At 47.7% G+C, this 27,917-nt stretch overlaps 1 protein-coding gene across 1 annotated transcript in view; it reads right to left on the bottom strand.

Moving 5' to 3' along the window:
• The window catches only part of LOC144820115 (uncharacterized), a 72,488-nt gene extending 53,870 nt beyond the window's left edge, over nucleotides 1–18,618 (bottom strand). The window contains exons 1-2 of the mRNA XM_078677755.1: nucleotides 18,547–18,618; nucleotides 17,400–17,904 (exon numbers count right to left, since the gene is read on the bottom strand). Coding sequence (XP_078533881.1) covers nucleotides 17,400–17,904; nucleotides 18,547–18,618 — 577 coding nt within the window. The remainder of the gene's footprint in view (nucleotides 1–17,399; nucleotides 17,905–18,546) is intronic.
• Between the last annotated feature and the right edge of the window lie 9,299 nt (nucleotides 18,619–27,917).

Genomic DNA, 27,917 nt, shown 5'->3' with positions numbered 1-27,917 from the left:
GGGGCGTTCATCCAGGTTTCCGTGAGGAAGGCGACGTCTGGTGATGTTGTGTCTATCAGGTTCCAGAGTTGGATGGCGTGTCTGTGGACGGAGCGAGTGTTGAGAAGGATGCACTTCAGGTGGTTGCTGTTAGTGCTCGGCTTGGCGGGTGCGGGTGCCGTGCAGGTCCGTATGCAGGAGAAGTTGCAGGTATGGCAGCTGAAGGGTCCGTGGGTTCGTCTCGGGGTGGCTCGGTAGCATCCGGGGATCCGGCCGGTGTTGAGTGCGTTGAGTTCGGTGGCGTAGTAGGTCCGGCGGGGGGGTGATGTCTCCGGGGGCCAGGGGTCCTGGTGCTGGGCGCGGGCCAGGCGCGGACGGGCGCAGACGGGTTTGCCTTTGGCGCACCTTCGGCGCACAATCGGCGCGCCCGCTGCGCGTTTGCCGCTCTGCCATATGTGGAGAGTCGGGGGGGCCGAGCGAGGGAGGAGCAGCTGGGAGGCAGGAGCGGGGCGGCGAATGGGAAGGGTCCTAGAGGGAGGGGGCGGGGCCGCAGGGGAGCAGCGGCGGGGAGCGGGGAGGTGGCTGGAAACGCGGCGGGGGCACAGCAAGAGGGAGAACAGCGAAACAACTAAATAAACAGAGGACAATGGCTGGGCACAGTAAGGGCAGCAAAGGAGGATACAACAGTCAGCGGGGAAACAAACTAAATATAACAGATAACAGTGGCTGGGCACGATACGGGACACAGAGGAGAAAACAGCAGTCAGGGGGGAAACAAACTAAATATAACAGGAGACAGTGGCTAGGCACGATACGGGTACCAGAGGAGAAAACAACAGTCAGCAGGGGAAGAACAGCGCTGCGCTACAGAGGCGGATACCACACCAGTGGTCAGGAGCACACCAGTGGTCAGGAGCACACAAGTGGTCAGGAGCACAGCTGCGGGCAGCGGCGGCACTCGGCGGGATCGGGGCAGCCTGGGCTCACTCACGGGGAGTGTGCGCGGTGTGTGGTGTGACCGGCCCAGAGGGTCAGAGGTCACTGCTCACCACCGCGTGCACTCCTCCATATATGGTCCAGTGGGAGGGAGGAGCAGCTGGGAGGCGGGAGCGGGGCGGCGAATGGGAAGGGTCCCAGAGGGAAGGGGGCGGGGCCGCAGGGGAGCAGCGGCGGGGAGCGGGGAGGTGGCGGGAAACGCGGCGTGGGCACAGCAAGAGGGAGAACAGCGAAACAACTAAATAAACAGAGGACAATGGCTGGGCACAGTAAGGGCAGCAGAGGAGGATACAACAGTCAGCGGGGAAACAAACTAAATATGACAGATAACAGTGGCTGGGCACGATACGGGCAACAGAGGAGAAAACAGCAGTCAGCGGGTAAACAAACTAAATATAACAGGAGACAGTGGATGGGCACGATACGGGTACCAGAGGAGAAAACAACAGTCAGCAGGGGAAGAACAGCGCTGCGCTACAGAGGCGGATACCACACCAGTGGTCAGGAGCACACCAGTGGTCAGGAGCACAGCTCCCAGACCCTGAAGAAACCCTGTGGAAGACAGAAGGATGGAGAGCCATCCCACCCATGAATACCCTAATACCCACGTTACCTACACCATGGAAGCTGGGTGCATAGGTGAGAAGTGGTATCAGAAGCCACAGTCAAACCCCATGGAGGACTTCAGGAAAGTTCCGCTGGTGATGAAGGAGAAAGTGTCCGGTGGAATATGAAGGTGGATTCTAGTTGAGACGTACCTGCAAGCAGAGGGGACAGAGTCCATGTCACTCAGGAGTGACCAGGGGATCTGGAAGACAAATGCCCACCAATGTCAGGAGTTGCAGAAGAGTTGACGAGGACCTTGACTCTGCATCTGTGAAGACCAGGCAATGCTGAGGAAGACCAGGAGCCATGCACAAGCTGTCCCATGTCGGATGCCGATTGCTGAGGTGTAAGTGTCCAGCGGGAGCAGAAACAAGCCTTGGCAAATGCAACCCACGCAGAGGTCAAAGAAGGCGCAGCGTCCGGACCAGCAAGGTCCAGGGGACTCACCAAAAGCAGGGGTAGTCAGGGCAGGCCCCAAGCAGTCAGGGGGCCCAAAAGAAGTAAAGGTGACTCTCAAATGGACCCACAGGCCAGAGACACTGGAGTCACAAGAGGACCTTAAGCAGCTCACCAAAACATATAGGCCATGATGCAAACAATATGGTGTGGCCGGAGATTCTGTTCACTGGAGATATTCGAGGTTGAGGCTACTTGGAGCCTGAATATTTTCTTGGAAGGAAGCCAACAAGACTTTGCAACTGCAAGTTGACACAGTGAAAAGGGGTTCGGTTCCTGCGCTCCCACGAGGGATGCTGGCCTCAAACTTGGTGAGAGGGCAGGGCAGGCCTCTGGAGCTGTGGAGAACCACCACCTGTATTGCAGAACATTTCGGAGTCTGTGAGAGCTCAGGATCAGCAGACCCGTCAGCTTAGTTGCTGTGCCTGCGAATGCAGGGAGGTGACTCAGTCACTTCAAGAGAGATTCCTTCAGGTGTCTTTGATGCCCACAGGTCTTGGAAGGTTCCTGTATGGTACACAGGCTTACACGATGCAGCAGACTGGAAGGGAGACAAAGTCTGGCCCAAATGAAATCCAGCTAAGTCCAGAGTGCTCAGACAGTAGAAAAAGAAGTGGTGTCTGAATTGAATCTTGTCCCATGACGAATCTCGGGACCCGCCCACAGGTAAGCCCTTAAGTATCCCTTGGGAAAAGGTTGGGACGATTCAGGGAACCCTCCCAGGGGTGGGTCTGGACAGGAGGGAGGTTACTCCAATGTCCTTTTTCCAGTTTCATACCAGAGTGGGAGCCAATGGCTCCCAGGACTGGTTTGAACTGGGCTATGCATGGGGACACCAAATGTGCCCCTCATGCAGACTAAGTGGCACTGGCAAGTGCACCCAGCCTGCCCCAGTACACTATATCCTGTCTAGGAGGGTGTTCACACCTTCCTGTGACAGGATGCCGATTGTTCTGCCATCCCTTGCTCGAGCTTGGCTCAGGAGCAGGAGGGCAAAATCGTGTCTCTGGTTGGCAGTAACCATTTTGTGCTGTCCGGGTCTGGAAGACTGGTACCGGAGACAGGAAGAGCCTAATGGAGGGCTTTTCCAGTGCTTGGAATCATACCTCCCACACCATTTACGGTGTGGGGGTATGATTCCAACATGTTTGATACCAAATATGATCGGTTTGGTTGCAGCCAGTTTTGAGATGGTCATTGCGTAATTATTCGATGCCCCTCTATATGGTATATGGCTGCTTCACTTACAACCTGGGAGAATGGACTCCATAGGATATAGGGGTGTCTTGCTCATGCTGGGGCACCCTCACACTTAAAACCAAGCACCCTGCCTTCAGGATTGCAAAGGCCTGCAATAGGGTTGACTTATAGGTTTTAATTGCAGTGACATGAGATATAGGAAACCTATATCTTTAGTAAGTGGTGCCAGCACCAGCTTACACAGGCTACAATGGCAGGCCTGTAGTTTCAGTTTGAATGGTCTCCTCTGGGTGGAATAATACATGCTTCAGCCCATGGGGACATCAGGGGTACCTATGCCCTGGGTACCTTAGTTCCATATACTAGGGACTGATAAGGGTACCCCAGTATCCAATGTGGGATATACCTAAGTCCTGTCCGGGTCTAGAAGACTGGTACCAGGGACATGGAGAGCCAAATGGAGGGCTCTTCGGATAACAAAGATGAAAGATTTTGTTGCAGCCAGTTTCGAGATGGCCATCGCGTAATTACGGGGTGCCCCTCTGTATGGTATAGAGCTGATTCACTTCCAACCCGGGAGAATGGACTCCGTAGTTTGAGCGGGTGTCGTGCTCATGCAGGGGCACCTTCACACTTAAAACAAAGCACCCTGCCTACAGGATTCCAAAGGCCTATTATATGTTTTAAGTGCAGTGAACCTAGATATAGGAAACCTATATCTTTAGTAAGTGGTGCTAGCACCAGCTTAAACAGGCTGCAATGGCGGGCCCGTAGTTTCAGTTTGAATGGTCTCCCATGGGTGGCATAATGCATGCTTCAGCCATGGTGCACCTAGAGGGTACCTATGCCCTAGGCACTTAAGTACCATATACTAGGGACTGATAAGGGTACCCCAGTATCCAATCTGGGATGTACCTAAGCCTTGAACACAACAATTTAAGGGAGAAAGCAGAGAGACTAGAGTCGTGATTAGCAGGATCCCAGTCAGACTAATTAACAACAGCTTAGCACCAGGCAAAAAGTGGGACTAACCATGCAGATGATCCTACCTTCCTACATAACGCCCCCAAACGAAAGAAGATAAGGCTAACCTTGCCCAGTTGATTCTGTATTTCCTAAGTGGCCATATAAGAAAGTGCCTGCACTTGCATGGATACCCCCTACCTTATGGTCCACTGAGAAGTTCCTCCCCTTTAGGGTCTTAGATCCTCTCAAAAGTTTGGGGTGTCCACCTATCATCTGTTTCAGCCAAGAAAGAGGCTGGTGTGGTGTCTGATTAGGGAAGTGAGGCCCTAACACGGTTCATCACAACTTCCTCAGAGCACTGGCCACCATTTAGGCCCTTCTTTCCATGAGTGACTTGTACCTATCCCTGGGAGTCAACCTCTGTCTGCCTGCAGCTTTTGGTTGGTCAACTCTCCTGCAACTCCCGACATTGGTGAGCATTCATCTTCCAGATCCCCTGGTTACTCTTGAGTGACATAGACTCTGTCCCCTCTGCTTGCAGGTACCTCTCAACTAGATTTCACCTTTGGATTCCACCGGACACTTTCTCCTTCGTCACCAGCGGCACTTTCCTAAAGTCCTCCATTGGGTTCTACTGCAGTTTCCGACACCACTTCACACCTATGTACCCGGCTTCCCTGTTAAGGGTACCCCAGTATCCAATCTGGGATATACTTAAGTCCTGAACATAACAATTTAATGGAGAAAGCAGTGAGACTTGGGTCCTGATTAGCAGGGTCCCAGTCAGACTAGTCATCAGGAAAAAAGTGGGGGTAACCATGCAGAAGGATCCATCCTTCCTACACACCCCCACTGTGTTAACCAATCACCTTCTCCTCCTTCTCTTTGTTATTTTGCCCACTCCCATTTTAGCCACCTCCTGCACAATCCATCATGTCCCCCACCCTCCTCCCTCTTGTCCTCCACCCTCCTCTATTGTGTCCTTTTTATCTCCACTCAGGTCATTTTATATGGTACTTGGAATGAAGATGTAATAAGAGAATGGTGCTGCCCTGAAAGAAGGTCCACAAAACTTTATGCAGAGCACAGAGCTCTAGCCACCACAAATTGCAGCAGCCTCAATTTTAAAAAGAAAAGACATGCAATGATAACAAACAGATGATCAGATAACTGTAAGGCACACCTCCACTGACATGTTTTCAACTCAGCAATAATTTGGACCTTTTTCAGGAGTAAATATTTTATGAACAGTACCTTTAAATAAAACGCAGTGCTGCTGAGCATAACTATTTCAAAAATTGCATTTTTTATGCAGTTTTACATAGTGTGAACTTGACCCAAAGGTATTGGACCACTTTATATGAAAACAAGTTACATTGCACATGAACTCTTTCATTGTGTTTTCTACTACACACGGGGATTACGCGATTTGGCCAGAATCACAGGATGTTGAGCCAACGCAGAGAAGCAAACCCTGTTCCCCAGTTCCAAGGTCGGCAGCTCTGACTTCGATATGCATAAATTGTGTGTTAGAAATTGGGTTTCCAGTTGGCTAAGGCTTGCGCTAAAGCCAAGCAGAAACCACCACTCTAGTCAGGGCAAGGGAGTTACACGCCGAATATAACCCCTGCTCACCCTCAAGGCAACGTGACACGAGTAGTAAGGCTGATCCCGGAGGCATTGTAAGTTAAGTATTTGTGCACGCACCCACCAACAACAACATCCAAGGCCCCCCACAAAAGGAACTCCACACAAGGTTATATATAAAAATAGCCTTTGTATTATACCAAACACATTAGATAAGAAACACACACTTTACAATGTGCCATAGGCAAGGGCAGAATTTACAGGGGATAATGTACATGGGACAGGGCCACGAGGGCCACTGTCAGGAATTAGCACTTTTAGAACTAGCACTTTGTAGAATTAGCACTTTGTAGGAATAACGCTTAGCACATAGAACATATAATAACCGTAGCACCAAATAGCAAATGTAGCACACAACCAGTAACCACTGTTTAAAGGTAAGTACCACCTAACGTAATCCTAAACACTTTAGGCATATATCACGCAGGGAACCATGAACTCACTAGTATAACCCATACTAGATAAAACAACCTCCTAAGCATAAACATATGTCTAGAGGTATCAGAACAGGGTGCGCAAAACATTCTACACACAGTACATTTCCTAGCACCCTAAGAAGCACATAAATCACAATTAGCACAGAACTCACATCAAGGTCCAGATTGCGCCACTGCGCCAAAACCTAAACGTAGCAGCTGCCCACTACTTGCTGGGCAGCTGGGGACAAGAACAGGGCCTAAACGCTGCAGCTGGCACCAAGTGCTGCACAGCTGGGGAAGGCCAAAGTAGGGATGAAGGAGTGCGACTCACTCCTGAGTCCAAAGTACATGTCCCTAGGGAGGAAAACCTAAACGGTGCAGCTGCCCACTACTTGCTGGGCAGCTGGGATCTGTAAACTGTGGCATGGGCCCTCACTGGCCTTTAGGAGCAAAACTGTGCCACATGGGAGCATTCCAGGCTCTGTTAATACATATTGCACATTTTGGAGCCCTCTGGCTCTGAAACCTCTGTGTGCATGGGAGCACTCTGGCTCCTCAAAAGAAATAAATGTCCCCATCGTTGGAGCCACAGGGCTCAGCGCGGGCTTCTGTGGGGCCGTGGGGGGGAAGCCACCTAGGCTCCTTAAACAAACAATGTGCCCCCAAATGTTGGAGCGGGCCGCTGCCATCCGGGGCCGCTCTAAAGGCACCAGCTACACTGTACCTCATCGGAGCCCGTAGGCTCGATAAATAATATGGACCAGTGGTGGGAGAATGAAATAGGCCTGCTAAAATGTTGGGGTGGCACACTGCCATTCGGGGCCGCCCAATATGCAACTGAGCCACTGTGCCTCGAAGGCACCACGATGCCCACCCGGAGCTTCCCCCCCCACAGCCCCTACACACTCACCGGGCTGTTCTCTGGTGGGGGGCTCCTCCGGGCGGCAGTAGGTCGACTCTGGCGCTCGCGGTGGGGGCAGGCCCCGGCAATCTGCCTCGCGCCTCCCCCCGCTGTTCACTGTTGCTTGCTGGCGCCCTTCTTCACCGGGTCCCCATCTCGGGACGGGACTTGAGGAAAGGTGCCTGCGAGGTCCGGCTCGGCTTCTTTTCTCCTCTCTGGGCAGGCACGGGACGCTAGCCAATCCCAGCGCGGCGGCGGGCAGGACTTCCCTTCCAGACCGGCAGTCCCGCCCACCATCAGGCACTTTGGTGCCTGACTTCCGTTTTTTTGGCCTAAAAGGGCCGCTGCGGTGATTTTGATATCGGCAAATGAGGGGTGGGCACCCTCGGTAGTCATATACAAGGTAGAAGCGGGGTGGGCACCCGCAAAGGCACACAAACACTGGGTGGGCACCCGTTATAACTTATGAAATAATTCAAAGACGCAGGGTGGGCACCTACGCACTGGGCACCATGCAGGGTAGGCTCCTGCCAATTAAAATGTCAAAATAAACAGGCAAAATGGTGAAGAAGCACCCCAGGCTCTAAAGGGTACTGGCCCCCAGCCCTAAAGTAAAATGACAGCGCAAAAGTCATGGGGGCAAGGAAAATACAGCCAAAGGTCCCAGAAGTCTGTCCAGGCATAAAGGACAGGGCAGAAGTGTCGCAAAGAAATCCTCCAGCATCCAGGGCATCCAGGGGCTGGGCAGGGCCCAGGGAGGCAAGCCTCCCCCTGGGCCCCAGCAGCAGCACGCCCCTGGTAGATTCAAGTCAGGAACAAGAACATTTTACAGGAGGTCACAGCCTCCTTTTATACACACAATTCCTTTGTCTCTAGGGTGCAGGCAAGGGGTGAACCAGATGCAACTGGTTCCTGAGCACTTTGTTTTGCTCAGCCCCTCTTCCCATTCACAGGACAGGCTAGGGACATCAGTCGCACCAGAGAGGGCGGAGCCAGCATTGGGGAGGGAAAGCCCAGCCCTATTCAGGTCCCAGGTGCAGTCCCTCCCTGCCATTAACATGCAGATCTCCCCATGCACCACCGGGGCAGACCCATCCTGACTTTTTGGAGCCAGGCACACCAGCCTGCTCCAGCCAATCACAAGCTAGACAGTCACTGCACAGACAGGCCAACGTCTAGAAGTGGCGCTTCCACACTAGACACATGAACGCCGCACACATAATCGCGCAGCATTCAATCTCACGAGTTCGCACATACCAAACTCGACCTTGCACTCCCCACGCATCAGGAATTACCATGGATACACATTTCCCCCATGCATTCCTATGGGAGGGCAGGCCAATCTCACACATGCACTCAGGGAGCGCACGCACTTTACACTGCGCCACAGTGCAAAAGTGCGCCAAGATCAGCAATCACTATAATGATGTAACATTAAAAGGCAAAAAGTTCAGGGTCGAACCTGCCAGAAGGGCCAAGTCCAACATTGTGCTAATTTCCCCCCTTGTTGTTTTTTACAAACCCTACCTCTGCTTTTAACTCACCGCCTCCTTCTTCTGCTCCCTGTTGTTTTACCCAAACCCCTGTACTTTGAAAAACACCAATAGAGTTCGCTTAGTCGTTTCGTTTCAAAAGCTTTATTCGAATTGTTTATACAAATTCATAAAAGCGTACAGGTTCAATCACATTTCAATCAATCAATCAATCAAGGCATTTATATAGCGCGCTACTCACCCAGAGGGTCTCAAGGTGCTTGGGGGGGGGGGGTCCGCTACTGCTCGAACAGCCAGGTCTTGAGCTGCTTCCTGAAGGCGAAGTGGTCTTGGCTGAGGCGGAGGTGGGTGGGGAGGGAGTTCCATGTCTTGGCGGCCAGGTAGGAGAAGGACCTTCCTCCTGTGGTGGCTCTTCGGATGCGGGGGACGGCGGCGAGGGCGTGGTTGGTCGATCGAAGCTGGCGGGTGGGAGTGTAGAAGTTGAGGCGGTTGTTGAGGTATCTTGGGCCTTGGTTGTGCAGGGCTTTGTGTGCGTGGGTGAGGAGTCGGAACGTGATTCTCTTGTTGATCGGGAGCCAGTGCAGGTCTCTCAGGTGTCCGGAGATGTGGCTGTGTCGGGGGATGTCCAGGATGAGTCTTGCTGAGGCGTTCTGGATCCGCTGGAGTCTCTTCTGGAGTTTGGCAGTGGTTCCGGCGTAGAGGGAGTTGCCGTAGTCCAGTCGGCTTGTGACGAGGGCCTGGGTGACCGTCTTCCTGGTCTCGGTGGGGATCCACCGGAAGATCTTCGTAGCATGCGCAGGATGTTAAAGCATGACGTGGAGACGGCGTTGACTTGTCTGGTCATGGAGAGGGAGGAGTCCAGGATGAAGCCCAGCTTTTGTGCGTGGTTCGTTGGTTTGGATGCGCTGCCCAGGGCAGGGGGCCACCAGGAGTCGTCCCAGGCGGCGGGCGATGATCCCAGGATGAGGACTTCCGTCTTGTCTGAGTTCAGTTTCAGGCGGCTGTTCATCATCCATTCGTCCACGTCTTTCATCCCTTCGTGTAGGTTGCCTCTGGCGGTGGCGGGGTCGTCGGTGAGGGAGAGGATCAGCTGGGTTTCATCGGCGTAAGAGAAGATGTTGAGGTTGTGTTGGCGTGCGATGGCCGCGAGGGGGCTCATGTAGACATTGAAGAGGGTGGGGCTGAGCGATGAACCTTGGGGGACGCTGCAGATGACTTCGGTGGCCTCTGATCTGAACGGGGGGAGACGGACTCTCTGTGTCCTTCCGGCGAGGAAGGAGGTGATCCATTCTAGTGCCTTCTCACGGATTACGATATTGCTGAGGCGCTGTACTAGGGTGCGGTGGCAGACAGTGTCGAATGCCTCGGAGAGGTCCAGGAGGATGAGGGCCGCTGTTTCCCCGTTGTCGAGCAGGGCTCGGATGTCGTCAGTGGCTGCGATGAGGGCGGTGTCGGTGCTGTGGTTGGCCCGGAAGCCAGACTGCGAGAGGTCGAGGGATCTATTCATCTCGAGGAAGGCGGCCAGCTGCTTGTTGATGGTCTTCTCGATGACTTTGGCCGGAAACGGGAGGAGCGAGATGGGGCGGTAGTTTTTTAGTTCGGTGGGGTCCGCTGATGGTTTCTTCAGTAGAGCGCTGAGTTCGGCGTGCTTCCAGCTCTCCGGGAAGGTAGCGGTGTCGAAGGAGGTGTTGATGATGTCCCGCAGGTGGGGCGCGATGATGGAGTCGGCCTTGTTGAAGACGTGGTGAGGGCAGGGGTCGGTTGGAGATCCGGAGTGGATGGAGTTCATCGTGCGTAGGGTTTCTTCGGGGTTCAGGCACGGAGGGTGGTGGTGGGGGGCGCAGTTGCTGTCGTGGGGAGCGTTGGCTGTGTGCTGAAGCTGTTGTGTATATCTGCGATCTTGTTGTGGAAGTAGGAGGCGAGGGAGTTGCAGAGATCTTATGATGGGGTGATGTCATTGTTTCCGGCGCTGGGGTTGGAGAGCTCTTTGGCGATGTTGAAGAGTTCCTTGCTGTTGTGTGCATTGTTGTCTAGTCGCTCCTTGAATGCGGTTTTCTTGGTGGTGTGGATCAGTTGTTGGTGTTTTCGGGTGGCGAGCTTGAGGGTGGTCATGTTGTCTGGTGTTGGGTCTCTGCGCCAGGCTCTCTCGAGGGCTCGGCAGTTCTTCTTGGAGCTCTTGAGTTCGTCGGTGAACCATGGTGCTTTCTTACTGCCGGGTCTGCGGGGCGAGGTCGTCTGCGCAGTTGCTGATCCACCTCGTGAGGTTGTTGGCGGCCTGGCTGGGGTTCGCTGAGCTGGCGGGGGGGGGGGGGTCCTGGCTCAGGGATGCGGCGAGCTGGTCGGCTGTGATCTTGTTCCAGCTTCTGCGTGCAACCTGTTGTTGGTGGTGGTGGATTGTGTTCTTTTTGAAGCTGAAGTGGATGCAGCTGTGGTCCGTCCAGTGGAGTCCGGTGGCGTGGCTGAAGGCGATGTCCTTGCTGGAGGAGAAGACGGGGTCGAGCGTGTGTCCGGCGTAGAGGGTGGGGGTGGTCACCAGCTGCTTGAGACCGAGGTTGTCCAGTAGGGTGGTGGTGTTGCGGTCGTTGTTGTTTTCCAGGTGGAAGTTGAGGTCCCCGAGGAGGATGTAGTCAGCGGAGGGGAGGGCGTGCGGGCTGTGTTTCAGAAACAACTGTGAAAATCAGTATAAATTCAGATCATTTTACATACGCCGTTAAAAGAGGATAAGATAAAACTGTTATAAAAATTCTTTAGAAGGAAAATTGGTACTATTAAAAAACATTTAGTGTTTGCATATAATTCATCAAGTTTCAATTTGGATTGATTTCCTGTACCTCACAATTTCTCTCAGGAAGGAGGGTACAGTAAAAATGGTGCAATCATCATCTAACATTCTTAATTTGTCATATGCCCCTCTACATGACCTTATACCCCAGGCAACAAGGAGAGGTTTCAGTAGTTTCCTCCTTGGATGGGTATAAAAAGAGCAAAAAAGAATGCAATTGATATTTGATTGTATGGACACATTGTCGCAGGGACAAGTTCTTTTTTCCCTTGACCAGTCATTGCACTGTGGTAAAGTTACAATTCTAAAAAACGTTTCCAGGCAAAAATAGGTCAAAAGCATGCGGTGATATAACGGCTGCTCAATCACAAGGTAGAACTGGATACCCACGTGAGCTGTTATTGAATCGTGATCCGCAACAGTTTTCTTGTGCCTTTCTTCCCGCCATCTTTTCTTTTCAAAATATTCTCGGAGGGACTTTTTTAGGGCAAACCTTGAGATTGTGTCCATGCTATCTGGCTTAGAGAAAAATTCTGGGTATCCAATTTCATGCAACAGGTTTTTATCATAAGAAAACCATTTAATATTGGGGGCTCCGTCACATGCCAAACAGTCTTCTATTATCTCTCTGTTGAGAGACGTGCAAGGGTTAGTCCAAACATTATGCCACAGTAGAACCGGGGCAGATTTAATAATGTCCGATACGTACTGGAGGGCCACTTCCGAATGCATCACATATGTTGAAGTGGACATTGGAACGGCCAATAAAAACCGTAACAAAACGATTCTCAGTTCGTTGTAGTGGTTCAACTGTTCCAATCCCCCAGATACCCGCACCATAGGTTCCGGTCGAGACACATTTGGCCTTAAAGATCTGCGTCAGCTCCCTTATTGGTCTACCCCCCAGTTTTTTGGCAAAATTTGTCAGGGCGCCTGTAGCTCTGGTAAATGCCGAAGCCCTGGCGTTTACCGCTGGTTTCCATGAGCCCGTTCTCTCAAAATGAACCCCCAGATAGCAAAAGGTGTCTGCAAGCTCCAACCGCCTGTTATCCAGCGTAATTAAACAGGGTGTTCTACGTTTCTTTGGGCTGCAGGAAATAGTGAAAGTCTTTGAGACATTTACCTGGAGGCCCCTTGCTTGCATGAAATCCGAAAATTGTTGAACCGCTTTTTGTAAGCCCACTTTTGTCTGTGAAAGAATTGCCGCATCGTCGGCAAAAAGGAGTATGGGGATAGGGTTACCTTTTATTGTGGGGTAATCAAAATAATGTTCAGAGAGTGTGAGTCCAACCGTGTTTATATATAGAGTAAAGAGCAGGGGTGCAAGTATGCACCCCTGCCTTACTCATCTATGGATAGGGAACACTTCTGAGCATTCCCCCAACCTCCCGTATCTCACACGCGCACCCGCCCCATTGTACAATTACTTGAAAAAAACAAGGATCTGGTTGTCAAGGCCTATGTCCTTTAGGGTTTGCCATAGTACATTATGGTCGACACAGTCGAATGCCGAACTGAGATCAATGAATGTTATATACAAATTTCTTTGTATAGCATGTATGTATTTCGAAGTTATCAAGGCTAGGTTAAGGCCCTGCTCGACTGTGCCTCTACCCGTCCTGAACCCATATTGGAGGTTGGAGAGTATCTCCTGTTCATCCAACCAGTCCTGCATTCGGGCAAGAATGATCCTGCCTGCCATCTTCATAAGGCCGTCAAGCAAAGAGATTGGCCGGTAGCAGACAGGATCATTCCTGTCTCCTTTTTTATAGATCGGGACAACCACTGCCTCTGACCAGGTGGCAATAAAGCCGATTTTATTTGAAGAATTCAAAACTTCAGTAAGTAGGGGTGCCTAGAGGTCAGGTAAGCTTTTAAAGATATCGATAGGGACACAGTCCGGCCCTGGGGCTTTACCCGCAGGGCCTTCTGCTAGAGCCTTAACAACTTCTTCTAGTTTAAACTGGATGCCCAGTGGAAAAGAAGTACATGGATCCTCTGTGGTCGTTATTTCATTACTAGTTAGGGATGTTTCTGAGGAAGCTATTTCTGTGTAGAGACCATGAAAGTGGTTCACCCAGTCCTGTGCTGTGATGGCATTGTCTATCTGAGGGCCCAGGGTTGCTTGGAGAAATGGGGCATTGACGGCCTTCCAAAAGGACGTACTGTTCGCTTAGTCAAATTATGACAATAAAAAAGTCATATTTGTCTCTGAAAATGAGCATGGTGCTCACCACATGCAACAACCTTCAGAAATTAAGTAGTGTCTAATTGACATCTAGAAGGGATTACTCCCACAAGATGTGAATGTGTCAGTCAGTGTGCTCATCTGTGTGAGACAGATAACTCGAGAAAAGACAGATATGCAAAGTGAGCAGAAATATGCCTGAGTAGACAAGATCTGCCTATACAACCTAAAATAGCAAAGCATAACGTACAATAGTGGTTGTATTATGCACTATAACAAAAATGGTGACCTGAGTGCATCATGGGTAATGCATAACAGCCATAGCTACGATGCCCCTGGCACAAAGTTAATAATATTACTTATAGGTTTCCCCAACACTACATGGTTTATCACTCAGTTTCAGTTTCATAAAGCTTTATTCGGAACATAGAAAGAAAACATGTCCATAAAAGCACAAATGATTTCATATGCATACATTTCATAGTTTTTAAAATAAAAATAACAAAAACACATAATACATTTGTTATCCAGTGCGGGATGGAATAAATAATTAAAATAGTTAAAAACACATGCTTTTCCTGGCACTTATGGCCTTAAGTAGAAAGGTTGCCGTAAAAAAGCAAATGTCCGGATGATGCAAATTAAAAAGCAGTTTCATCGATTCAGTGATTGTTCTTACTCCAAATCTTTTTAAGATGGGCTTAAGGAAGATTTTCCGTAATTCGCTATACAGTTGGCAAGACAAGAGAAAGTGCATAGTGCTCTGTTCTGTGTTATTATCGCAGGCACAGGGACCAGTAGGGCGTATTTTTACATTTGGGCACGCAACCAGATAATGTACAGTTCCCATCCTCAGTCTGGTTAGCACAAACTGGTGCGAGACTCTGGTCACCTGTGTCAAATATGGATGAAATCCAATAAACTCATTCATGCTATTGTACAGCTTACAGGTAGATAGATTTAATTCTTCCAAAGCACGCTTCTCCGTACAAAAGTTCAGAAATATAGTTTTCAGATTTGACTTGGAGATATCAGAGGCACAATACCGATCGTCGATCACATTTAATCCTAAAACATTTTGGAAATTATCGATATTGTATTTGATCCAAGGGATCATTAGGTGCTGGTCCAAAGAAAGGCAATCCTCAATAATAGCTCTATTCAATGAGGTGCCTTCGTTCAGCCAAACAGAGCGCCACAATAATAACACTCAAATATCAGCTGTAAATATATTTTGGAATTCAACCATTTTTCTCTAAACATTAACTTATGAGTTCTGCATATTTGGACAGTTTCGTCTCTTGTACAGACTTTTAAATTTTGGCATATCTGTTAATTTCACTAAAGAAAAGTTTCAAATTTAATGTGCTGGGCTGCACAACAAGAGCTACTTTCAGGTAGCTGACGCGCTACCAGTAGCTCTCGAACTGCTCGTCAGAGAAACAAATTTATACTCTATATCATTTTAATGTTTGCAGTTTTATATAGCATGAATGAGCACCAATTATATTACACAAGGACACATTTATTTTTTGTCAGACATGGGAAATGTATGGCCTTATTATGAGTTTGGCGGTCCCATATTGAGACCGCCCCCCCAGATTCCGACTGGAATCCAGGTTGGGTGGACCTGCCGTGACTGGTCCACGGCAGTTCAAGGCACAGTAATGGGAACACCATTGCACATTGCTGCAGGAACGGGGGGTGCATGCATACAGGGGGGCACACCATGTGCCCTCCTGCATGCATTTTACTTTGGTGCAGAGGCATCACCATGAAAACTGTGCAGGGAGGAAACTCGTAATATGCTTGGTGGTGCCTCAGCGGCACCACTAGCATGTTACCAGCCTCACTCCACTGCAAGACTGTCAGGGATCATGGATCCCTGGTGGTAGCAGTGGTTCTGTGGCGGTCTAACCGCCATAGTTAAGAATATGGTGGGTGGACTTCCAGTCTGCAGGCACACGGACCACCACCACGACTATGGTGGTCCAATGAGCTGCTAAAGTCAGAATAAGGACCTAAGGGCCATATGTAGGTAGCTTAATACCGGTCGGTAACGGCCAAAAATCGGTAAATTTGCCGTTACCGACTGGTATTTAGCTTTTTCCAATGTAGGTGGCTGGATTTAAGGATTCGGTAATTTACCGATTCGGTAATTTAAGGATTCGGTAAATTACTGAATCCTTAAAATACCGAATCTGTAAATTACCGAATCCTTAAATTCTATGTAGGGAGCACTCAAGTGAGTGCATTTTTGATTTAAGGATTCGTTATTTACCACCAACTACAAGTTGGTGGTAAATATCAAAAACCTTTAAAAAAGCAATTTTGTGCTTTTTTTAAATTGCCATGTGGCAGACATACATGCCCTTAGGGCATGTATGTCTGCCACATATGCACACATGCATGATTCAGGAGTGCAACAGGGTGTCAATGTTACAACCTGACACCCTTGAATATGTTCCCCCTATTACCGATTCGGTATTTACCGAATCGGTAATAGTGAATGGCTTCCCATTCATTCCTATGGGCCTCCAGGCCAATAGGAATGAATGGGAATTACTGAATCGGTAAATAGCGAATCGATAAAATTTACCGAATTTTTACCTACATACTATTTACCGATTCTTAAATACCAAATCGGTAAAATTCGGTATTTAAGAATCGGTAAATAGAGATTACCTACATATGGCCCTTAGTGATGTGCCCAGAATCAAAGGATGTTGAGCCGAGGCCGAGATTAGAACCTGGTGCCTAGCTCCAAAGTCACAGCTCTGACCCTTGCACCACTTCCTCTCATTGATAACATACACACGTGTAATAGAAAAATCGATATAGTACTACAGCGTAAATGGAAACTCCATGTTACACCTTTGGAAAGCAGGTATAGTCTGTAAAAAGTAACATATGAAAATGGTCATCCTTGCGGTTCATTTTACTAAACAAACATTATTACTGATAGTTAATTGTAAGTTACTTCCAGGGCTTTAAGTGGGCCGGGTCTCACCGGGTCTGAGCACAGGCAGATTTTTTAAGGGGGGCTCGAAACGGGTCTCTATCGGGCTCAGTTTTGTGCCCAAGCACACATGGTCTGTCTTTTTTCCCCGGACGGCAGTCCGGAAAAAAGTGCCAGGGTACAAAACAGAGCCTGATAGAGACCCGTTTCAAGACAGCAGACACATCATGTGCGCTGCTGACACTGCGAACTTCTCACTAGTGTGCACTGTTCACTTCTCACTAGTGGAGAATTTACGGCATGACGTCATGCCAAGTGAGCGTTGAAGGGGAAAGGAAATCCTTTAAAGAGAGTCATTTTCTCTCTGGATTTCCTTAATCTTTTTTAGACTCAGGTGCAGCAACATTGTTGTGGTGTCACCAGGGCTTTAAGTGGAAGCTTTCTCAATATTATCTACAAGCTAAAGTTGCTGCTTATTTATCTTTTGCAACTAACAACCATTGACAAAGCCAATAGTCCTGACTTGTAGCTATAATGTTACTTGTTGTATCATATATTTGGATGCAATGACAGAACCAGCAAAATACAAGTCTGGCGGCACACTATGCTAACCACAGATTTTTGGCTAACGTGTTTTAAGCCAGGCCCCTAATTACATTGGTCACGTCACTTAGAGAGACCCCCCCCCCCCCACACACACACACAGTTTTTTATTCCACTTAAAGCACTGGTTACTTCCATTATTTTAACTATTTATATAGAGAGATTAACATTGTATGTTTAAAATATCTAAATATCTAAAATCACCTGAAACCAACTGATCTTGGATGTGACTTATGTGTGAGAAAAAATTCTCTGAAGGTCTGCAAGGCGTGATGATTTTCCGGTGATTTTTAAGTCCCAGTTGATGTGTTTGTTCGGCTGGTGTTTCGGGAATGTCGTGGTCATCGCCCTTCGGTTTTTGACTCCGACAGGACACCAAGCCTCGGAAAATGTCCCCACGTTGGAGTTTTTGCTCCAGTTCGGCCTGGGTGAACTGAGGGTATTTTGCTGATAACCAAACTGCGGAGCAGACATTCGGGAGCAAGTCCTGGAAACGCTCCGACCTGCTGTGGACCGCGGAGTTCGCAGGGACCCGTGTATGACGGACGCACAGGGCACTGTTCATGGCTGGCAAATTGGGCTCCGTCATGAAAACCGATTTTGGGAAATATGGTTCTCCACACAGAGATGATTTTGTGCGCCACTTGGAATGAGATCTCATGACTGCGGTCGACGTTTCTCCTTTGATAAAGTAGTCGTGTGGGGCAGACTATCTATTGGCCGCCATTTCAGGATGACGAGTACACGGTGTGATCTTCCCTAGGTGAATGCAATGCCCCGTGTCCTTGTTGCTGATGTGTTGGTTCGCCTGCAGCTAGCTAGAGACCTTTGTTGCCCGTATTCTGATGCAGTTTTGACTGCAGCTTCTGTTGCTCAGTCGCCCTGAGGTTGTTTGTTATATAATTGCTGACTCCAATACTAGTTCCTTAGTAACCATTTTCAAAAAGCTTGTTTATTTACAAATCTTTCTTGGCAACTCCCGGATCTTTACACCCATTGTGCGGAATCGCTTTTACCTTTCGGTGGATTTACTGTGGGCCCTATTTACTTTTGAGCACTAAGGAATGCCTTTAGAATGAAAATATCGCATTTGTTGTATTTAAAAAATAAGAAGTATTGAACTAAACCCAAGTAACACAGACTATATAATACAATACTGTATGAGTTGTATGAGGGAGAAGAGCATAAATGAAGATAGGCATTAGATGGTTAAATACTTAAACAGCAGAAATTGTTGATTATTCTTAACATTTTCAGTACATTGTGTCCATTTTTTATCCTTAATTGACGGCTTAGAGCAGTATGTTTTTTAGACTGCCCTCCTAACTAACCCCTTTGGTGAGGAGTTTACACTTTCAAGGCGCTGTATCTGCATCTCAGGTCTACTTGAGTTGGCTGGAAACTTCCAAACAGGCAAGGCCATCAGAAGCGGGCCAGCAGGGCTTGCTTCTAGGCAGGAGGCAAAAGACAGCAGTCCGCCTCATGCCCAGAGCCTCAGGGTCTGTGCAAATCTGTGCACAAAATGGTGTTCAATATGCTGGGTGGTGCAGAGGCCCCATATTATGTTTCCAAGCCCACTGCCAACCAGAATTTGAGCATCGTAGAAATGTTCAAAATCCAGCCAATCAACAGTTTTTGATTGATTTCTAGAAATAGCACCCCTCGCCTTCTTCAAAGAATGCGCAGTAATAGCCACCACCTACATGTACATGGCCAGTGACACCATTGGAGGGCTATCTCTGCCAGGTAGTCATCACTAGAAACTGGAAATAAAAAATAAGTAATGAAGAACAATCAGAGGGACATGGCTGTTCGTGTTCTACTCTGTGGGCAGCACCCACTATCAGGCTATTGAAATGAATATGAAAACGAACTAAAAATAAATTTTATAAAACGCTCGAATGTCCATGGGCGTCTTGGTGCTGGTAGCACAGCAGAGGGATGGTTTATGGCAACTAAAGCAAAGGTTATAAATTAAAACGCCCGGTTTTAACATTGTTGTGTATCGATTTAGATGTCCGTATATAGGTTTTCCTTATACATGTCCTTTTATAGGCACAATTCGCATTGCCCTTATATAGGCATAAGATCCCAGTCCTTATTTAGGCATTAGCCATACTATCCAAATACAGGCATGGTCACCTACATCTGTCCACCCCAACGTCACAAAGAGCTCTTAGAAACCAGACCATTAAGCTGTTGGGAGTTTCCCTAGCCCAAGATTATTGATTTCTCCAAGAACTCATTTATTATGCATGAACCACTATACCCTAGGGGTTTATTCATGACGTCTTCCTCTCCCTGACTTTACGTCAATGCAAACATTCCTAAGCACCTTCCAGGTATAAATATACCTTCCCTTACCATGGCAAACCACGACTCGGCTGCACAGCTCGATACAACTCGCTACGGCAAGTAAGGAGGAGACCTCGACTTAGAGGAGCCCGTGTCCCAGCCTGACGCACTGACAAGATGCAGTCATCCCTTCTCACAGAGAATCCAGCTTCCAGTGTTCTGACTCCCTTCGTGGGGTGTTAGAATTTGAGACCCGGAAAGAAATTCCAACCTTTCTCATTCTCAAGGTGTGGAGCTGACTAGAACCTAGAGGGACTCTTGGCATAACAAGCAATAGCTTACCATACTATAGAATACAGCCCCTACTTCTTACCTTGTACTACACTTAGGTTAGGCAGACTGGGGTAGAACTAGTTAGAGAACGCATTGTATGAGTACTCGCATTTTAGCCTGTGTTATTTATGTATATGTATATGAATATGTATCATAGCTAAAAGACAATGCAATTGCAGTTTTCCATGTAGGGCTTTATAGGCAAGGCACAGCACTTTACAATCTATCCTCTTATCAAGTGGCAGCCAGTAAAGCTCCACTAGAGCCTTGGCCACTGAGCTTTGTGTAGGTATTCCCACCAATAAACAAGCTGAAGAGTTCTGGAAGATTTGTAGTTTGCTAAGGATGCATATATGGATGGCATATGCACACCTAGTTTTACCAATTTAATTCATTTTTACAGTTTCTTGTTTATCCATGTTAATCCACTGTGCGTGCTGACTGGGACCATGCCTGCCCGTGGCACGTGAAAGATAACAACAATAATTGCAACAGCTCTTCGCTGTTTACCCAATCGCACAGCTTGAAGACAAATTTTTTACATAGTTCCAATGTGTTTTTATTCTTCATTTTTGACAATTCATCCAAGTTTGACTTGCTTTTTTAACGATATGACTGTCCAAAATTGCCCATTGCTTCAAATGAGGTGGTTGTGCCCATCCAGACCTCGTACCACTTCACGTACGGGACATTGAATTCATGTAACACAGCAGTAATTAATAATCCCAATGCATTTTGGGCCCTCATTAGTGACCCTTCTTCAGGGAAAGCTGTTCAGATTTAAAAATGACATAAAACCTGTATTAGTCTAACATTATACACAAATGTAATGTTATTTAACAAATGCACATTCCAAGAAAATCTAATCAGAGCTCCGCCCCTTTAAGAGCATTGCAATTCATTAATCAACCTTATACCCAAAATTGTGTTCCTGCATATCAATAGTTTACTGCATGCAGTAACCACCCCCACTCCAACCTCGATGTAAAACCTGCCAATATACTAGCGTAGCTTAGTAAACAATCAACCTTTCCTCGTGTTACCTATTTTAACCGAAGTACTAAAAAAAATTAAACTTTGCTGAATATATTGAAAACCAGTGCATTAACCTAACAAAGTCACACTTCCAAAACTGTTATGCCCCATTCACCTGCTCGAATTCCTGTGCTATTTTCATCCGCTCTGCGCCCTTCTCTCTTCGAGACAGAGGGTTTTGGCGCCAGAATAAACTGTTTAAAAAGAGCGTTCAGTTAAGCACGATAGCTCTCAGCACATAATTTAAACGGCAACCACGAAGAGAGAAGGGCGCATACCCTGCCCTAAGTGTGGCAGGGTATGCTCAGACGTGAGTCCCTTGCTCACTTGGCCACTGGATTCTAGATAGCCTGGCTGATGAGGATTATGAATCCGAAACCGGTCCCAGGATGCTTGTTTCCGGTCCAGGGAAGACATGGCTTGGCAGTTCGGGCTGGACTGTTCCCATGAGGCACAGGGTCAGACTGATTTGCATATGGCCATGTCTGAACTGGGGTGGCTGAGTGAGCTAAAGAATGGTGATGGATTAAACCCAGATCAGTTGACTGGGGGTGAGTGTTTGATTTGCTCAAACGCTCCGTCCATCATCCCCTTTTGTATCGCTTTGTTCGCACTAAGTGTGGCAGGGTATGCTCAGACGTGAGTCCCTTGCTCACTTGGCCACTGGATTCAAGATAGCCTGGCTGATGAGGATTATGAATCCGAAACCGGTCCCAGGATGCTTTGTGGTACTGAAAATTCTGGGCCCATGTCATAAGCATCGTCGTATCATGACGATTTTGGTATCAGCAGACCGAAAATGATGAGTATGCTATATACGAGTATTTTCGGTGTATTCCAGTGACGAGATCACCCTGAAATCAGAAATTCCGTTCTGAACCCTTGGGTTCCATTTTGTGTACGGCAGCCATTTTGTGGTTGCCCTCACATAGGCTGATGACTAAGGCCAAAACGAGTCTTCAGGACACGTACACCTTTGCTGACTTTTGTGTGACCTGGGCAAGCTGACTCCACTGCCCGAAGCCAAACCTGTTTGGCCAGTTCCTTTCCCGGTGGCCGATCGAGATTAAGATCAAGGCACAGCATACCATAAACCCTTCATTGCATACAAACCATGCCTAATCTTACACACACCTGTCTCTGTTTCTTTCTTTATGACCTGCTTTACGATGAGGAGGTGCCCGATTTTATTAGGGGTCCGTCCGATATCTGATGAAAATGCTGGGCCTTGCCGGGTAATTGATTGTGGGCTGGACAAACTGAAAATGGGCTTGTCATCATGAAACTGCTTTTTCTTTGTCGTGAAAATATGTGAATGGTCAACTGTAAATAAGGAATGTTTTGCCTAAAGCATAATATTTTGTATAAAAGGGTTGGCTGACTTTGTAAGATTGAGCAGTCTCCTGAGAATATACACCGTGTTGTACTTCTAGGATACCTGTTACTGGCTGCAGCCAATAAATTTGATCTTTGAAGTCACCAAGAAGACTCTGCGTTTCTGTGGTCTTAAACAGGAGAACTCGAAGTCTTTGGGTGTGTCCCCTGGCACCGCTGGGTTCTGAAAAACCCAGTACTTCAGTTGGCGCCCAACGTTGGGCGATTTCAGCGGTACCGGTCCAAGCCAGAGGTTCGTGAGGAGCTTCGTGTGAAATTCTGGAGGAAGGCCAACCACTTCATCAACCCCTGTATGTTGGCATGGTCCGTAAGTCTTTGCTGCGAGGTTCCCCGCTTTCCAACGGCTACGAAGGACTGCTGCCCTGACTATCGCCCTGTTTTGGACTCTTGATGATTTGTAGAGCGAGACGATAGACGAGTCTTCTGGTGACGTCATCGATACCTCAGTTAAGTATGAGTGGAGCGTCTCCCAGTCCTTAGTTTGGTTCTTAGTTTTGGGTATCCCCTTGGGATCTTTGATTTGGAACTTGCAAGTACCAAAGCCGAGGGACTCGTGTATTCACGAGACTATCGTATTCGATAATCCTTTGAAGTTTGAAGCTAGACTAGTGAGCGAAGATGCCTGGTTTTAGCAGACTTGGAAATTTGTTTTGTCTTGGTTGTAATAGGGATTCACGATTGGAGGACTCGTGTCCGGTTCCTCCGATTGGAACTCCAACCTATGAGCTTTATGTGAAGCATGGCATAGGCCCCATCACATATAATGAGGTATGGATCCGATACACCAGGAAAGATGGTGTTCTAAAATGGCCCCAATATGGTAGTTTTGACACGGAGATTTTAGATAATCTAGAGGTTAGACTTTTTTAATGAATAATACATTGATTGTAATGGTTCCACATGCAGTGGATACTTTCTTAAACAGGACCAAGACACAGCACTTAACTAGTGCTCGATTGTCAGGTTACGAGTTGACACTTTTAGCGAGTCATGTGCACATAAAGAGATGTAACACGTTGAATCCAGCTACGTTGTTGCCGATTGTAGGAGAGACAGATGTTCCTGAACAGCATGATTGTTTTCTCAGGACAGAAGAAGAAACGAAAGGGAGAGTAGATCTTAAGGACACTCCTCTTGTGAAGTGTGATGGTACCTTATGGGTGGATGGTTCATGCTTCAAGCTTCCGAATGGTGATACGACTGCGGCATATGCTGTTACGACTTTGCATACGATTGTTGAAACTGCACGTATCCCACATAATTCAGCTCAAGCAGCAGAGTTGATTGCACTTACGAGAGCGTGTGTATTGTCGAAAGGAATGAAAGTGACCATATATACTGACAGCCAGTATGCGTTTGGTGTGGCTCATAGTATTGGACGATTGTGGAAAGAACGTGGGTTTCTGACTTCGCATGGAGCCAAGATACAGCATGGTCAGTTGGTGAATGAACTTCTTGAGTCACTTACTTTGCCGTTGCAAGTCGCGATTGTGAAATGCAGTGCACATAAGAAGGTTACTGACGACGTTGGTCGCGGTAATGCATTTGCTGATGAAGTCGCAAAAGAAACAGCAAGGGATGTGATGAGTCGAATGTATGTTGCAGGCCCTGCAAGTTGGGTTGGTGACGTTGGAATGTGTGAAGATACAATAGAGAGTGTGAAGTCTCTTCAAGCTGAAGCTACAGAGAAAGAGTTGAGTGTATGGAGAGAGAGTACGGATAAATTGGATGCAAATGGTTGTTGGGTTGAATTGTCAGAGCATCAGCGATGGTTGCTACCCGATGCGTATGTGCTTGCAGTGGTTACAATGGCCCATGGAATGGCTCATATCAGTGTGAAAGGGATTTGTAAGTTGTTGGCTCCAGTATGGCAAAATGCTGGAATTCCTAAGTGTGCAGAGAATGTGGTCAAGAATTGCATGGTGTGTCTGTAATACAATCCTGGTAGGGGAACCCCAACTCCAGCTGGTCATTTTGCGCCTCCTACGTATCCGTTCGAGGTTTTGCAGCTAGATTTCAACCACATGGAGAGGTGCAACAACTTGAAATACGTACTCGTTGTTGTTTGTGCCTTTTCAAGATGGGTAGAAGCATATCCCCTGAAAGATAACACTGCCTTATCCACAGCTAAAGCCCTTGTCAAAGAACTTTTCCCTAGGTTTGGTTTGCCGAGAATGGTCTGGAGTGATAATGGGAGTAAATTTGTGGGTCGAGTGATGAAGAGAGTATGTGAAGGGCTAGGTATACACCAAAAGTTTCACGCTGCAAATCACCCCCAATCAGCTGGACTAGTAGAGTGCTACAATGGTACTCTAAAACTTAAGCTGGCCAAGATACACGCAAGCTCTGGCCTAAAATGGCCCGATGCTTTACCATTAGCACTACTATCGACAAGAATGACTGTGCATTCGCGAGTGGGACTTAGTCCTTACGAAATTGTGTTCGGCCGCCCGGCCAACATATGGGGAGTGCCAAGGCCGACAAAATTCAGTGAGATTGAACACCCTGTACTGCTTGATTACTTGTATGATTTGACGGCTAAATTGCGTGTTTTACACCAACAGGTTCACAATACTCTGCCTCAGGTCTCTGAAGATCCAGGACACACTATCAATCCTTGTTCGTGGGTCCTGGTTAAAAACTTCCAGCGGACAAAGAATGATCAGCCCCGTTGGACCGGCCCCCACCTAGTCCTTTTGTCAACGAGATCAGCCGTTCGAGTGGAAGGAAAGAAGAACTGGATCCACGGGGTACATTGTAAGAGGGTCCCTTTGCCTCTGCCGTACGACCGGTGGGTCCAGGAGGGTATCGCTGACTCTGAGACTGAGACTGTGCCTCGTTTTCTGCCTTTCAGCGATGCACGTGTAAAAGGAACAAATTCTGAACGTGAAAGTGACAATCTTTTGCAAGAAGCTGTGCCACTGTCAATTCGATTGGACACTACAGAGCCTGAACTTTTGTTCCAAGACCAGACATTAACTGGAAAAAGCCGTTATAATCTGAGGCCGAGAACTATGGACAGATAAACTTCTTTTCTTTGCTATTTTTAAAGTGCAGCTCTCTCATCTGAGAAACTTTTTTATTTTTGTTTTTCGAACCACCATCCGGGTTCAGCTGTAGGGTCGCGGGCGACAAGTCTTTGGAGTGCAAGCCGAAGACACAAGGTCGACGGTTCTGGTTGGTCCTTGGGAGTTCCCTGGACTGACAGGCGCATTCCTTAGCACGGAACACCCTACCTCCGCGAGCAGCACGGTTAGGGGATGGAGTTTTTTGAGATGGAGAGACCTGCCAAAGAGATGAACTTTAAAGCCAAAATGTGTATAATGATGACCAAGAAACGTTTTTTGATGTTATGCATTTTCATGTTGCTTAGTGTAATGACGTTTTTAATCGGATATGTTTTATTCTCTTTTCGAGTGACATTTGCACCCACTACACCGCCCATACCATCTTCTACTATTTCCTCACATTCTTTTCATCCTCTGCCTGAACATGAGTCCGCTAGAAGATTAGAGTTCGTTAATAACTCCTTCGTTCAACTTTTGCACCAACACCAATTAGTAGTGAACACGACTAACTGTTGGGTGTGTGGTCTTATGCCTCATACTACTGATAAAGGTATCCCTTATCTGGTCCTGCCTTTCAGCCATAATGGTTCTGTGTGGGCATACAGAACGATGTTCATCTATGCTCATGAAGTCCACCCCCTACGTTCTGTAAAAGATAATCCAAAGAATAGTGCTCTAGTTAAGGGTATAGTAGATATGATTAGAGGAGCCACCTCCTATGAGACTATCCCGAGAGATGAGACACTAGCATATATTGGATGGAACATAACCGGATATGGAGTTAGTCTGAGTGAGAACCAGCGAGCAAAGAGATCCTCCCCGATTTGGGTTGTACCCCATCAAGGTCACTATTGTCTGCAGGGTAATGGCAAGAATCCGAGAGCTCAGTTAGGGAAGAGTATCTGCACTGAGACATATGTTTTTGCGTCTCAGACTTCCCCTTCGTTCCTAGCAGCTAAGGGTACCTATTTCATCTGTCATGATAGAGCATACACATGGTTGTCCCCTGACTTCTCGGGCACATGTTTTGTTTCGTTCCTGTTGCCTCCCACCTACACAGCTGCGGCAGATTACCACAAGACAAGGATAGTTAGAGGTGTCTTCAGTAAAGAAGACACTGCAGGACAAGAATTGGGAGATTTCTTGAAGGGTTTTCTGCCGTTTTGGGGACCTATGGTTAACAGCAGGAACAGAAGGCAATTGACAAGAGTGGTCGAGTCCACCGTAGTTGAAACTGCCGGTGCCCTTAGTAACTTGACTGCTGAGCTCCAGTCGGATCGTCTTATGACTCTTCAGAACAGAGTTGCGTTAGATGTCATACTTGCAGACCGAGGTGGGGTATGTAAAGTGATCCAATTCAGTTGCTGTGTTTTCATTCCAGATAACGCTCCGACAGTGTACCAGGCCATTTCCAAACGGCATAAGATCTCTGAATCTATTCATGTGGATAACGGAGATTGGTCGTTGATGGGATGGTTCTGGGAACTGTTATCTGCCTGGGGATGGAAGATTCTAATGGTCATTGGGATGATCTTAGCCATTCTTTTCCTTTTCTGTCTGTGCGTACAGTGTGCTCCTACTATATGTGGCCTCTGTGCTACACCGTGTGTAAGGAAACCTGTATCGAGAGACGAACTAAGTAATAGGATGATGCTACAGCAACATCTCAATGAATTTATGAATATAGACCTGGACTCAGATTAGCGTGAGTGTAGGTTAATTGCCTATGTAAGGGCAAAAGGAGGGTCTGCGGTACTGAAAATTCTGGACCCATGTCATAAGCATCGTCGTATCATGACGATTTTGGTATCAGCAGACTGAAAATCATCAGTATGCTAAATACGAGTATTTTCGGCGTATTCCAGTGACGCGATCACCCTGAAATCAGAAATTCCGTTCTGAACCCTCGGGTTCCATTTTGTGTACGGCAGCCATTTTGTGGTTGCCCTCACATAGGCCGATGACTAAGGCCAAAACGAGTCTTAAGGACACGTACACCTTTGCTGACTTTTGTGTGACCTGGGCAAGCTGACTCCACTGCCTGAAGCCAAACCTGTTCGGCCAGTTCCTTTCCCAGTGGCCGATCGAGATTAAGATCAAGGCACAGCATACCATAAACCCTTCATTGCATACAAACCATGCCTAATCTTACACACACCTGTCTCTGTTTCTTTCTTTATGACCTGCTTTACGATGAGAAGGTGCCCGATTTTATTAGGGGTCCGTCCGATATCTGATGAAAATGCTGGGCCTTGCCGGGTAATTGATTGTGGGCTGGACAAACTGAAAATGGGCTTGTCATCATGAATCTGCTTTTTCTTTGTCGTGAAAATATGTGAATGGTCAACTGTAAATAAGGAATGTTTTGCCTAAAGCATAATATTTTGTATAAAAAGGGTTGGCTGACTTTGTAAGATTGAGCAGTCTCCTGAGAATATACACCATGTTGTACTTCTAGGATACCTGTTACTGGCTGCAGCCAATAAATTTGATCTTTGAAGTCACCAAGAAGACTCTGCGTTTCTGTGGTCTTAAACAGGAGAACTCGAAGTCTTTGGGTGTGTCCCCTGGCACCGCTGGGTTCTGAAAAACCCAG

Source organism: Lissotriton helveticus, chromosome 2_1 (assembly GCF_964261635.1).
Source record: "Lissotriton helveticus chromosome 2_1, aLisHel1.1, whole genome shotgun sequence".
Lineage (NCBI taxonomy): Eukaryota > Metazoa > Chordata > Amphibia > Caudata > Salamandridae > Lissotriton > Lissotriton helveticus.
The sequence above is the reverse complement of the archived record's forward strand: the minus strand, read 5'-3'. Positions and strand labels throughout refer to the sequence as shown.